The following is a 12,851-nucleotide window of genomic DNA, read 5'->3' on the forward strand; positions in this document are numbered from 1 at the left end:
CATGTTACCTTAATCAATCATACTGAATTGTGAAGCAATTTGTTTTCAGTTTTTAATGATAGGATTGCCTGCTCTTTGACCACCTGCAGTTCCAGGCAAGACATCACTAAAACCAGAGTGTAAGAAATATCTGTGGATTTCAGCTTTCTGCACAATTCATAGAAAAAGTGAGAAGTAACTCTTTTGAAATAGAGAAAGAAAGGGTCTTCAGGAGACAGGGAGGCTGCAAGAAAGAGTGAGCAGAGTTTATAGTACTAACAATGTAGAATACAGAAAAATAAATGACAGGTCTAGTCTATTCTTGCTTTGTTAAACTGCACAAGAAAATGTGCTTCAGAGTGCTGTACTGTTCTCTGAACAATGCTTGGGTCAAGCAATGGAGCACACCTGGAAGCATCTTATTTGTCTGTCCAGGGCTCTTTTCTTCCTTTCTTGCAAATTCTTTGAATCAGTCTAAGGAACAACCATATATACAGGGTGCCTCTGAAAAGGCATAAGAAAGACAGACAAAGGTGAAATTATAAATTAAGTATGGGAAACTTGAGAGAAAAAAACCAACAAACCGAAATATTTTAGCACCAGATGACATTGTAAAGGAACAGTGTAATAACAAAGGAAAAGGGGAATAAGGCATCATTAAACAGTTTCCAAAAAACAGAGGAAAAAAGACAATGAAATTAACTGGGAGGATGGGAATAGAGAATAAAACAGCGTAGAAAAGTTAAAACATAGATCTAAGATACTTGCTTTAATTAGTGAGTTCACCTGATGTATCTTATGTACTAGTTGTATGGAAATTAAATTTCGACACACAGAATAGTATACAGAATTAAGGTCATACAAGTGGTCTTGCAGTCACACTGTGAGAATTCACTCATGATAAAGCCCAGACCTGCTGAGACTGCCTGAATTGTCCTTCCCTACCAGTCACCCACCCAAGGCAGTGGGAAGACAACGTGGCCTGCAGGCAGTGACATGACGCCAGAGGCCTGGGATAAAGTGACGGGTAAGGCAATGATGAGAAGAAAGGAGATACAGGCTTAGGACTACAGAATAATGTAGAAAGAGCACCACATTACCCACTTCTTGCAAATGTTCTCAGGAGGTCAGCACTTTTAAATATTTCTGCTGTAATACAGCAGTCCACCTTTCAATTGCAGTGAAGATAAACTTCATGTGGGACATTCAAAAAATGGGACAAACAGAAAAACCCATACATATCTCAGAGCAATACAATTACATTTGCAGACAAAAACTTGGCAAAAGCCCAGGCTACGTGTACATTTCAAAATGTGGACTTTGGGGCTGATACTGGATCATTCCAGTTGATGAATGAGAACAGAATCAATTTCTATTCCTCTGCCATTTAGCTTCTGTTTTCTTCACTTCGTTTTATAAATTTAGCTGGAAAGCACCTAGAATGGTTTTAATCCAACCATATGTTAGTGGGATTTAGCAGCTTCTGAATGTTTCAGCAATTATAGCAATAATAATTTTGGTGGTAGATCTGAGGTTCACCTATCCTATGTCCAGTTTACTGCAGCTTCAGAGGAATATGTGAAGCTGCTTAACACCGAACTACCAATACTAGAACAATCTGATTTTCATTTTGCATTCTGACCTCTTATGTCAGCTTGATCCCTTCCAGATTCCCTTCAAAACTGTTTATCAACTACAAATAACAATTCAAGATCGTCTTGACTTCCATGTTAAAGCACAATGACTTTTCCGGGAATTTATGAAGTTCTTTGATATTTTTTCCATTGTCACTCTGTTTAAGTGCATTTTTCATATGTACCCATATAAAAACTTCAGTTCTAAAAGACAAGTAAATAATTTCACCTTTTATAGTATTTTTTTCTTCTAAATAATGTTTTCCTGCCTGTGACACCTCTGAAATATTCCTTCATACAGTGTATCAAAAGAATTACGTAGCTACTGGTGAAATGATGGACTCAATTTCTTAATCGTTTTTTATTTCAAACCTGAAGATGGCCTCAGATAACTTCATATTTAAAATACGGTACTGTAAAAGGGGCAGTTACATAGCAGTATGATAATGGTATCAATTAGTTGAGCCAAGCAGCAAATATTTCAAGTCAGTGAACAATTGCTGGACTGCAACCTGATATCAAATTAAAAGCTTATTTGATGTCAGTGCTTTATCTCCTTTGACTTTTCAGGTTTTAATTGTACTTGCTAACAGCCACTGAGAAAGGCACTGTCTGTATAGATACATATGTACACATACTGTATTTGTATGTATGAATATGTATACTTGAATAAAAAAATATGAAAAGTATATATTTGCCATATGAAAAAACTCTAAGATGTGTCAGGTCTATAACCTGTACCATTAACAATCATCAGAAAGTTCCAAGGCCCACTTTTCTTTGTCATAACACAATATAGAAGAGTATTTTTATATGGAAAAAGAAAATGTACATAGGCACAACTTGCCAAAAAAAAAAATCAGACAGATGCACTAAATCATAAAAAGCTTATGTTTTTACATTGCATGGCTGCTTCTGAGGTGAAATGCACCAAAACAGTCGGGCAAAACCAGCACGTGAGCACTGTCACGCCCCACTAAAGTGGAAAGAGCAGCTGCCTCGAGCAGAGCCCCTCACTGTGCCAGGTCCCATCTGGGGGGGTCTTTCCCCCTGCCTTGGCTGCCACTCCCTCTCTGAATGCAAATGGGTTACACAGCGTGGCCAGGAATAAACCAGGCCATTATACACAGGATGTTTTAAAACATGCCCCAAGCAGAAATTACTGAAAATCATTTTCTAGAAAACACAAGGTGAAAAGCAGCAGGAAAACAAAACCATATTTCCATACAGGTTGCATGGCACAATCTCACTTGTGAAAATGATGATTTGACCCTTTACTGACTGGCCTGGAAGAGAGTTTCCTTTAGTAGCTACTAAAATGCATCAAAGCATAAGCCCTCTACCAAGAATATTAAATATCTCCACTGATCAAAATCAGACTCTACTTAAAGGAAGACAAATATATTAATATTTATTAAAAAATAAAACAGAATTCTGGGTTCAAATACTACATCAAAAGAAAAATTTTAAGTTAACAATGAATAATCACTTTCCATGAATTAAATTTAATTAAAATATTTTACCTGCATTAATCAGGTCTGGATCTACTTCACTTTCAAGTGGATAAGGACCCTGACAAAATAAAGATGTATGTCAGCTTTACATTAAAATACCTTTGAAATACAATTCATAACTGCTTTATGATTTCTAATGCTTATTACTGAAAACAGATCATCACAGACATGCATTTTTTATCTTCAGAAGAAAAAAAATCCTGACAATACAAGCAACAATTTACATCAACTAACATATCAGGCCTGATGGACATATTGTCAGAGACTGTTAAAATTACTCAACAACCATGAAGGGGGGGGGGTTGTTTGATTTGAGTTTTTTTTTGTTCTTAACCAAAGTGACAGACATTTTTCAGAAAAAGTTGAGCAACTGCAACTTCATAAAGCCATATTGACAGTGAATATAATATTAATTTTAAGCTTCATTTAAAATTATGTTTGATAAGACTTACAATACTTGGTCTTGCAAACTAGTGAAGGTTCTGATTCCAGCAAAATGTGTACTTAAGAAGATCCTTAGCAAAGTAGCACTACAGTCATAAAGTGAGCATTCCTCTAAAAACTTCCCTGCAGTACAATAAGAATTTTATGATGATGTAATATGGCACATATTTGAACATGATTTTTTAGTAAAATTATAATCAAGTTGGAGATCGGTGGGGAATAAAACCTAGCCACTCCAAGATAAAACCACTGCAATAAGTGATCACAATATATTCTTACCAAACCCAAGACTCCATTTTCACTTTGTAAGTGAACAGTTATGTCTGGACTGATGAAGTTACTGGCCAACAACGGGATTCCAATACCCAGATTAGCTGAAAAGAAGTGGTTAAGGCACAAACATTTACTGCAAACTAGTAAATCAAAACAAGTTATCATTGTAAAATGATTAGACTAGAACTCTTCACAAACACTTTCATTTTTATTTATACATCTCATATTCGTGATGAATTATTTTGCCATTTGGACTGTCTAATTTTATTCTGTCAAATCCTTTACATGACAAAAAAATGACAGTGCAAGTAAAGCTTCATTTCCAACTTTTTCAAGAAATTCTTTCAAAACATTCTTTCAAAACTGCTAACAAACCCCTCAGATACCCCTGGATAAAAACACCGGGTACTCTATGTCTTAGCATCCCTTCTCTTTCAATTGCGTATTAACAAAATGAGAGAATCAAAGGGTCTGGGAAAAACAATGAGTACATTAATTAACCTGTCCTAAACAAGCCAGCTGCAGTTGTTATTCTAATCAGTCCTCATTTTTATCTATAGCACAGCCAAGGATACCATACATGCCATCCTCAAACTCCAAAGCAGCCCGTTTGATGATCCTCTCCCTCACGTTGTCTCCTTGCTTTTGTTTGGCTTTTGAGTCTTCAGGCTTTCGAATTGATAAACGCTGCAAAATAAGAAATAATCATAATTAAAGAGTAGAGTTCAGATTCTTGCTTCTCAAGACACAAAAGCCTGATTTGTGACTGCACTGAGATACTTGGTCTGAGAATAAAGTTATTTATTCTACATCTTCTACAAAAAAATGACCTTTTATTTTATCCATTCAAGCTTATCTAGGCCAATGCAGTCATCAAACACTGCCAACGACAGCCTTACAGCAAAATGTTATTTTTTTTGTCTGTATTGCCAAGCCTGATACATAGACAAGTGGTGAAGAAAGCACCAAGCATTAGTGCAAATACTAGCAAGTCTGAGATTCATTACCCCAGAGACACCTAAATAGATTTGTAAAATGTCAGCCGAAAATACAAATATCTTTCTCTTTCTGCATTCATTCAATTTAATGAGGTATCCTAGATTTATAAGCATGAGACAGACAAATGCCATTCATCTAAAGATAGTGGAGCTAAGAAACAGAAGTTTTCTAACAAAAATCTCTATAATCTTCCATACATCTGCCTGAAGTTGTTTCCTGCAATTTTCTGGCCTTAAGCTGATGTTTTGTAAATCACATATTGGTGAAAAAGCCATGACATTAAAGAAGTTTGTAAAACCTTTTTTGTAAATTATTGTCTACACAGATTATGTCCTTTGCTCATCTCTCCTATGCATATAAAACTCCTCTGGACAACATCATGTCCTGCACCCCTATTTGTCTTCACATCCTCTCCTACTTCGGGCCTACAATTAGCACATCAGGAAAAATTATCCTCTGTTATTTTTCATCATCGCGAAAGAATTTTTGCAGAGTCTCCTTCACCTTTGGCAGTGAGAAACCAGTAGTATCAACCCTCCTGAACTTCCCAGCAACTTTCATTTTATGCCTTGGCTATTTTCCCTAGAATTGCTTCGTTTGCAGATTACAGAAGAATTAAGCACAATTACAGAGGGTTTCTCTGCAGCAAAGAGAAGACTGGATAGAAAGTATGACTTGCAAGAGAGGGACCACTTCTGAGCCATATTAGGCAGGAACTGCTATTTAGAGCCAGTAAGAATTATGACAGACTAGCTTCTCTTTATTTCTTTTATTCCTCATGTTCCCTCACCACTTATCATACTCAACACTTTGTACAGCCACTTCATATATAAAATGTAATGGAAGAGTAAATAAATCTGCCATTTCTTTCCTATACCTCTAGTAATGAGAGGTGCCACTGCCAGAATTACAAAATTGACACAACCCAAATTAATCTCTGTTACAACTTTGCTTGGCAGTTTATAGTAGCTTTCTTTCCTCTCCCTTTATGTTTTTTCTTAAGCATATAGGGAAGGGGGCAGTTGACTAGGTAGGTGTATTCACTTATTTACCCAAGATGCAGTAAAAGCAACAGTTTAATAAATGCAAAAAAGATTTCTGTCATGTAAGGTAAAAAGCTTTTCTGTGAGATAATGCATCCATTCAGAAGAAGGAAATAGACCACTAATTGCAATCTAACCCAACATGACCAGAGGGTTAAAAAAAAAAAGGTTTGACACATCTGTTTGCAGTCAATTACTTAACAACATGCAGTATGTTTTTGCAGAATGAACAGATGGAAAGAAAAAAAAAAGCTTTTTAACTTTAACATTCACAAGAGTTTACTCAGAGAAAAGGCCTTGTATGACTTTCCAGCACTTTGTGACTTGGTTTTAACAATGAAAGTTTAACTATTAGAATTCCTTTCTGCACCTTTTTTTTACCCCAGACTTTTTTTCCTTCTCATATATCTCCCTCTCCACCAGCTCTTCTGATGACATTTTGAAAAACTCCCCTCCCAAGTATGGAGATACAAGAGAAATACAGAATTTTCAACTGCACTTTAAAAGGATTGTCACATCATCAAAACGAATACAGGGACATAGATTGAGCGAGGTAAAACCACAGAAACAACAGACAACAATTATATAATCATCTTTTTCAGTGGCAGAATATTATTGCTGCAACTTTTAATAGCTACTGATATCTTTTATTTAGACTAGAAAGGCCACTGGCTAAAACAGTTCCTGATTAAAGGAAGGGAAACAAAAGTTTCCAGGACCTTTGCAACACAACATGATTCAACACATGGCACAAAAAAGACTGGCCCTATGTGCCCATGTCAAGGACTTTCCAGTCTAAAAGACAGCATCTAATCGTCAAAGTCAGCTCCTGGTCTAGGTGTTCCCCCTGTTGTGCCTACAGCAAGTGAACTGAGGGAAGAAAGGAGAATGAAGTAGCATTTTCCCCCAAATTTTCAACTGTGGTGAAGCCATCCAGGACTGAAGGCAGTTGCTCTAAATTATTCAGGGACTGAACCATAGGGTCTGAGGTTTAAGAAACAAGGATAAATTCTCAGATGCCCACCTCACCACGTAAGTACCTACCTAACCTCCAGTACTTAGTAAAACTTGACAGGTCTTTCTCACACTATTTTCTCAGTGTTAAGAATCGGTGGGTACGGCAAAAACTCTGTAAATTTTAAATACACCCCAAACTGAAATACATCATGATCAAGAATCTCAGCTACTTACTTCAATTCTCTTCTCAAACTTCTCTCCTTGTAATAGACGATCAACATAGATTTTGGGAACATGAATGTCTTCTGGGGCAAATGCTCCTATATCAACAATTTCTTCCACCTACAGAAAAAACAGAAAGTGAAAATATTTAGAAAAAAGTATTCAATTAAGGTGTTTAATAACAATAAAGTGCCAAATATTAAATATATGGTGTACTACATCAGGAAAACTAAGGACTGCGGCAAAATACACATAGCCTTTAAAATAGGTTAATTTAGATGCTTATCTGTCCTCTTCTTTCAAAGGATATTTCTTCATACAAATTGAAAGTAGTTTATGTTTTAACAGCCCAATCTGTATGGCCAACTTGTAGAAATATAACATGTACAGTTACCTCAGAGTTTTTTGTACCCAATAATAATTTTTGTCCAAACAGAGGAAATCAATATGCTAGTAATAAAACATCAAAATATAAAGCAGAAGTGTGAATTTTGAGGATACAAATATAGAAGCTGGCTCAAAGATTTTCCATAGTGTACTCAAAATAAATAGAAAACATTTGAACAGTAATAATGGATTGCAAGAAAGAAGATGCAAGATGAAGATCTAGAAGTCTCTACAGTTAGTGAAACAGATTCAGCACAAAATGACACTCATCCACACATAGATTTGAAATGTCACCTATTTGGAGCATGACAGACAACAAGGTTTTCCTTCCTTCTAAGTCTGAGTTCAAGGTGGTCTAGCTAAAGACCCTGCTATAGACAGCTTCCTGCAGCACAGACCTTCAGCCATGTCTGGTGCTTTCCCTGACAAGTCCGAGGTGCACAGACCACATCTCACTCTCCCACAAAACAGACACTAATGTTAGTGTTGTACCTGAATCCAACCACAGGGAAAACATGTAATATTAGAGCAACAGGTCAAAGATAACCTATAACAATCTATTCAAAGATTAAAAGAAATTCACTAAGTTTCCAAATTCCTTTATTACCAGGAATAAGTTAAACTTTCCAGAATGTCTGCAGTTTAATAACCCCAAAACAAGACCTAGGGTGTGATAAATCAGTAAGGGTACATCACTTAACAGCCATCACCAGTGAAGCAACACTAAAGAGCTTAAAATTCAATTTGACATCCTACTGTTACTGCACAATGTGATCAATATTAAAATCTATAGTACATCTGATAGACAATTACCTTCCTACTGTGCCTTGAATTGTGACAATAAACAAACAAACACACAAACCAATCCACCCTAAGAGCAGCAGAGGAAGAAGAAAAATTAACAAACTAAAGACCAGGGATCAGGTTCAGATGATCCCTAAAAAAAAGCCCTGGATTAAAGAGACAGAAAAGATGAGCTTTGAAATCTCTAAGACAAAGGTGCTAAGGAAGAGGCAATAACAGCCACAGCAATACCAACCTCAGTGCTCATATAGAGCAGAATCCCACATCCAGAAAGCCTTTACTCACAAGATAAGGAGAGACAATCAAATCAATATTTTGAAAATTCTAACTAGGGCTTTCATGAAAAAATGTTCCACTTGCATCCATCTCACTTCAAGTTTTTTTATTTTATACGTCAATTTTAAGATTATTATGGAGACCAAATCAAACATGGGATAAACTCCTGAAGCACACAGCTGAAGCACACTGCACTCCTGGTACAGTGACTACTATCAGAACATGCTCAAAAGGGAGGAGAAGCAGGAGACAAGATTCTTCAATGGAGTCACAGGCGAGCAAGATCATCTGCTACCAGCAAAATTTTCAAATTCATCCTTTCTAATTAATTTTTTCTTCACTTATCAGGTGGAAAACTAGGCCTGGGGAATACTAATTGGTCCTGATTGGAACTTTCTCACAAAAGAACTACATCTATTTGCTGCAGGAGCTGAGATTACAAAACCAGAATCTTGGCACAATTCAACCAACTCCAACAGAATTATGCTGTTAGAAAACTTGACACACTGTCTCTCCCACCTCACCCCACCCCACAGAATACACAGGATAAATAATTGATCCAACAATAAATTGTTGAATTTTGTTATTAGTCATGCCATTCTGCTAATTGGTTTGTATTTATTTTGTCTCTTTGGACACAGCAGTCAGCATGATAGCTTTTCCTCTAATATTTCCAAACATTATCCTAAATGAACATAACACTGCAAACTGTATTTTGACCCAGGATTTCAGATAAGCCTAACGATCCCTGAAGACTGGAACACCTTTCTGTGCACAGGCAACCCTCCACTATTCTTACTGGTGTTTTGCAATTTCCATGTTCTATCATTATATGAAATAAGCATCAAATCGAACTAAGATTAAGTAAGTTCAAATACCCCACAACAATAAAGTGGAATTTTGAAAAGGGATTAAGAATTTGCATGTGATGTATGCAAAAATAACTATCTCCCAGTACTGCAAGTGAAATTAGTCAGCATGTTTATATGGGAAAAGAATAATTCACACAGGGGAAGTACAAATGCCACCCGATTGCCCCAGCTCTCTCTCAACTCCTCTCACAGGGAACTAGATGATGCTGCAGTTGAGGCACTGTACATGGGCTGCCCACCATGAGTATTGCCAGAGACGAAGTTGTGCCAACAGAAGGGACACTAGGAAATGTGATGGCTATGGGAATCAGCACCTTAACTTCACCACAGGGCATAACCCAAGTATCTTCCTAGACAAGAATGATAATGCAAAAATAAATAGTCCCATCATTGGGCATATTCACTTCCCTTTCAGGTTTCATATTTCTTTAGGAGTCTTCTCTGGAACACATCTGTAGCCTAAGCCACAAGGAAACAGGCAGGAGAGCTCCCATATTAATAAATAAAAGGATGTGAGTTTTTCTCCTGTTCTGCTCTCCCTTCTGTTCTTTCTTCTCTCTAGTCACCTTGCCTCAGGCTTTATTTTGTCATGCACAGAAGAACCTCTGTAAGCATCAAAAACAGTTACATGGCATCCCACCTACGAGACACCAAGTCTGGGAATGCAGAGAGAGGGAAGTAATCAGGGCAGACCACCTCATGCACTTTTTGTAATTAGAAAATCAAAATACTCTGGTACCATTTAGATTGCCTTGAGCACATATGTTCAGTTTAAATCTTAATTTCATCAATGCGCTAAAAGACAGAAAATGTTTACATCTTTGCTACAAAGGCAGAGCTGAACGGTAACTTCAGGAGACCACATGAGCTGACTTCTGTCTTCTGGGAAGGCTCTGATATCTGATTTAAAAATCTTTTCATTGTTTCAAGAGTTTCACAGTATTGGTTTTCTCCCTGGGTATAGTGGTTTCTGCAAATCTTGCTGACAATGAAAGCAGGATGAACAAATGCAGACTTTTCTGAATGCTGGTTTATCTGCAAGTACACCCAGAACATAAAAGCTGTTTCTCTGCTATGATTCACAAGAGCCTTCTGCCATTCCTTTTGGTAGCAGCACTCATAGAATCAATGGTCATTTGTTTCACAATATCACTTCCTTCTGTAACTTACATCTACTTTTCCTTTTTGAAGTAGTTTGATTTCTTTTCACTTATGAAAATTCATCTATTCTTCAGCTTTATTTCAGAATTTCTGAAAGCTTCTGAATGGACTTCTAGTAAGAAAAATAAAGAACTCTGATTCTTGACCAAAAATAGGTGAGGAAATTACACTGACACAAACTTTCATGCCAAACACTTGATCAAAATAAAAAGGCCTTTGTTTTAAGTATATACCTTTTACCTATTTCTGCAGCCTAATTATGTATATGATATGTGAAATGTTTTCAGCTGTTTTAGATTTAAATCTCAGTATAAAATTAAGCTATAAGCAGAAATGACAATATAATTCCTTATTACAGGAAAAAAAATCAAAAACGTGTGGGTGAGAGAAAGAAAGAGATGGAGGGAGAAATCTATGCATTTGTAAGTAGCTTATTTTTGCACTGACTTTATTAAATCTCTCTATCACTATCTTAATTATTCTAGTTCACTTCAGTTCTTAAAACTGAAATAATGAAAATTCCTAGCAGAACTTAAGTAAAATAAAACATTACGACTCTTTAAATGTCCAAACCAACAGAGAAATGAAATAAAATTTAGCCTCATCAGAGCCCTTCTTCAGTTCACTACTGGAAAAGTCATGATGTCACTGCATAATTCAGTATAACATTTATAAAATAATAAGAATTAAAAAATCAAAATACATAATAAGGACTAGGACAATAAATTTTATGTCTCTAGTTCACTCAAGATCACAAAAACCCCATGCTTAATGACAAACAAGAGAGAAAAAAACATTAATCTTAATTGTTTAGACTGAATTTCATAAAAAGCTTTGATGCTGCAAAACAGTGAAATACACACTGAAAACAGTTCACTGGAAATTAAGAACACACTATATGAACTTACTGAGCTATGACAAAGTAAGTTCATATAGTGTGTTCTTAATTTCCAGTGAACTGTTTTCAGTGTATTTCACTGTTTTGCAGCATCAAAGCTTTTTGTGAAATTCAGATCAATATTACTCAGTTCTGCCTGTAAGCAGGGAGATGAAACAGAGAATCTTCTGAGTTCAATTCTTTCCTTTTCTGACTCTAAGTTCAGGTAGATCATGAAATTTCTACTTCAGTCAAAATCTTGTATTAATGGAATAACAGTCAGTCAACAGCCACTCTGAAAATGAGACTTTTACAACTTAAAAATCAAGCAAGTATCAAATAGCCTGAAAAAGGCACATCTTGGTCGATAATCACTACATTATGCTCACATCAGACTTGGAATAAATGCATAAGCATATTGAGGGGCAGGGGACAGTAAAGATCTGTAATGTTCATATTTGTTAGAGAACCTTTCACCTAATGCGACTGGTCTAGGTCACACTGAAGGTCCCTCCCTCTTGGCAAGAGATGCTTACAAGACAGTAAGTAAGTGGTACTTCTGGTTATATTCTCCCAGCTACTAGCAATGTGCAGTTTAAGGATGTCCTCAGTCAGAGGCTGGACACAGACCACCTTCTTCATAGCTTCCGATGAACCAGGAACTAACAGTTTTCTTCTCCTGGTTTCTAATAGACTGTTACCCTCTGTAAACACCACAGAGAAAAACAGCGAGCTGTGTTCTCAGTATGTTGTGTCTGATAATTAGGGAGCAAAGCTGACATAAATCTCATAGGTTTGTCTCCAGGTTCTTTGTCATGTCGATACACATCCACCTAAATCAGGAGCCCCTGCTAGAATATACTCAATTCACCTTTGTTTTCTCTGTTCTAAATCTCCTCAATTACCACCTCCACTTCTAGTTGCCTCAGGCCTAAACTCTTCTCCCACACTTCTCTGCACCTGCTGCATGTTTCCTCCAACCACCCCTTTCTGTTCCACGCATTTGACATCTTCCTCTGTGCTGTACTGCTGACAGCAGAGGAGAAAACAGACAGCACTAAATTACCTGGTCTAGGTACTCACACACAGTAGAACCGGGATAGACACCGCCAAGAAAAGAAGAAGCATACTTGATTACTGGCAAAAGCTATGCATGTGTAAAGCTGTGTGCATGCATGAAAGAGTAAGAAAAATTTAACCACCAGTCTCTGGAGAGGTTCTCCCATGTACATAGAATTACACTTCTTCAGAAATGTTTAAGCTAGTCACATAATGCACAGCCAGGATACACAACAGTCTTAAGTTTCAAGAACATGTTCAAAGTCAGATGACACTAACATTTCTCAAAGGAAGTGCCTCCATTAAATTGATTGACTTGCATGTTTGATGATCTGCAGAAGCAGGTCTAC

The 12,851-nt window shown here is 36.7% G+C and overlaps 1 protein-coding gene across 1 annotated transcript in view; it reads right to left on the minus strand.

Moving 5' to 3' along the window:
• Window positions 1-12,851, minus strand: part of OXCT1 (3-oxoacid CoA-transferase 1) — an 87,156-nt gene that overhangs the window by 32,786 nt on the left and 41,519 nt on the right. The window contains exons 8-11 of the mRNA XM_027670578.1: window positions 7,078-7,185; window positions 4,420-4,531; window positions 3,851-3,945; window positions 3,137-3,185 (exon numbers count right to left, since the gene is read on the minus strand). Of these exons, the coding sequence (XP_027526379.1) occupies window positions 3,137-3,185; window positions 3,851-3,945; window positions 4,420-4,531; window positions 7,078-7,185 (364 nt within the window). The remainder of the gene's footprint in view (window positions 1-3,136; window positions 3,186-3,850; window positions 3,946-4,419; window positions 4,532-7,077; window positions 7,186-12,851) is intronic.

This window comes from Neopelma chrysocephalum, unplaced genomic scaffold, assembly GCF_003984885.1.
Source record: "Neopelma chrysocephalum unplaced genomic scaffold, ASM398488v2 Primary Assembly neopelma1_96921, whole genome shotgun sequence".
NCBI classification, from domain to species: Eukaryota; Metazoa; Chordata; class Aves; order Passeriformes; family Pipridae; genus Neopelma; species Neopelma chrysocephalum.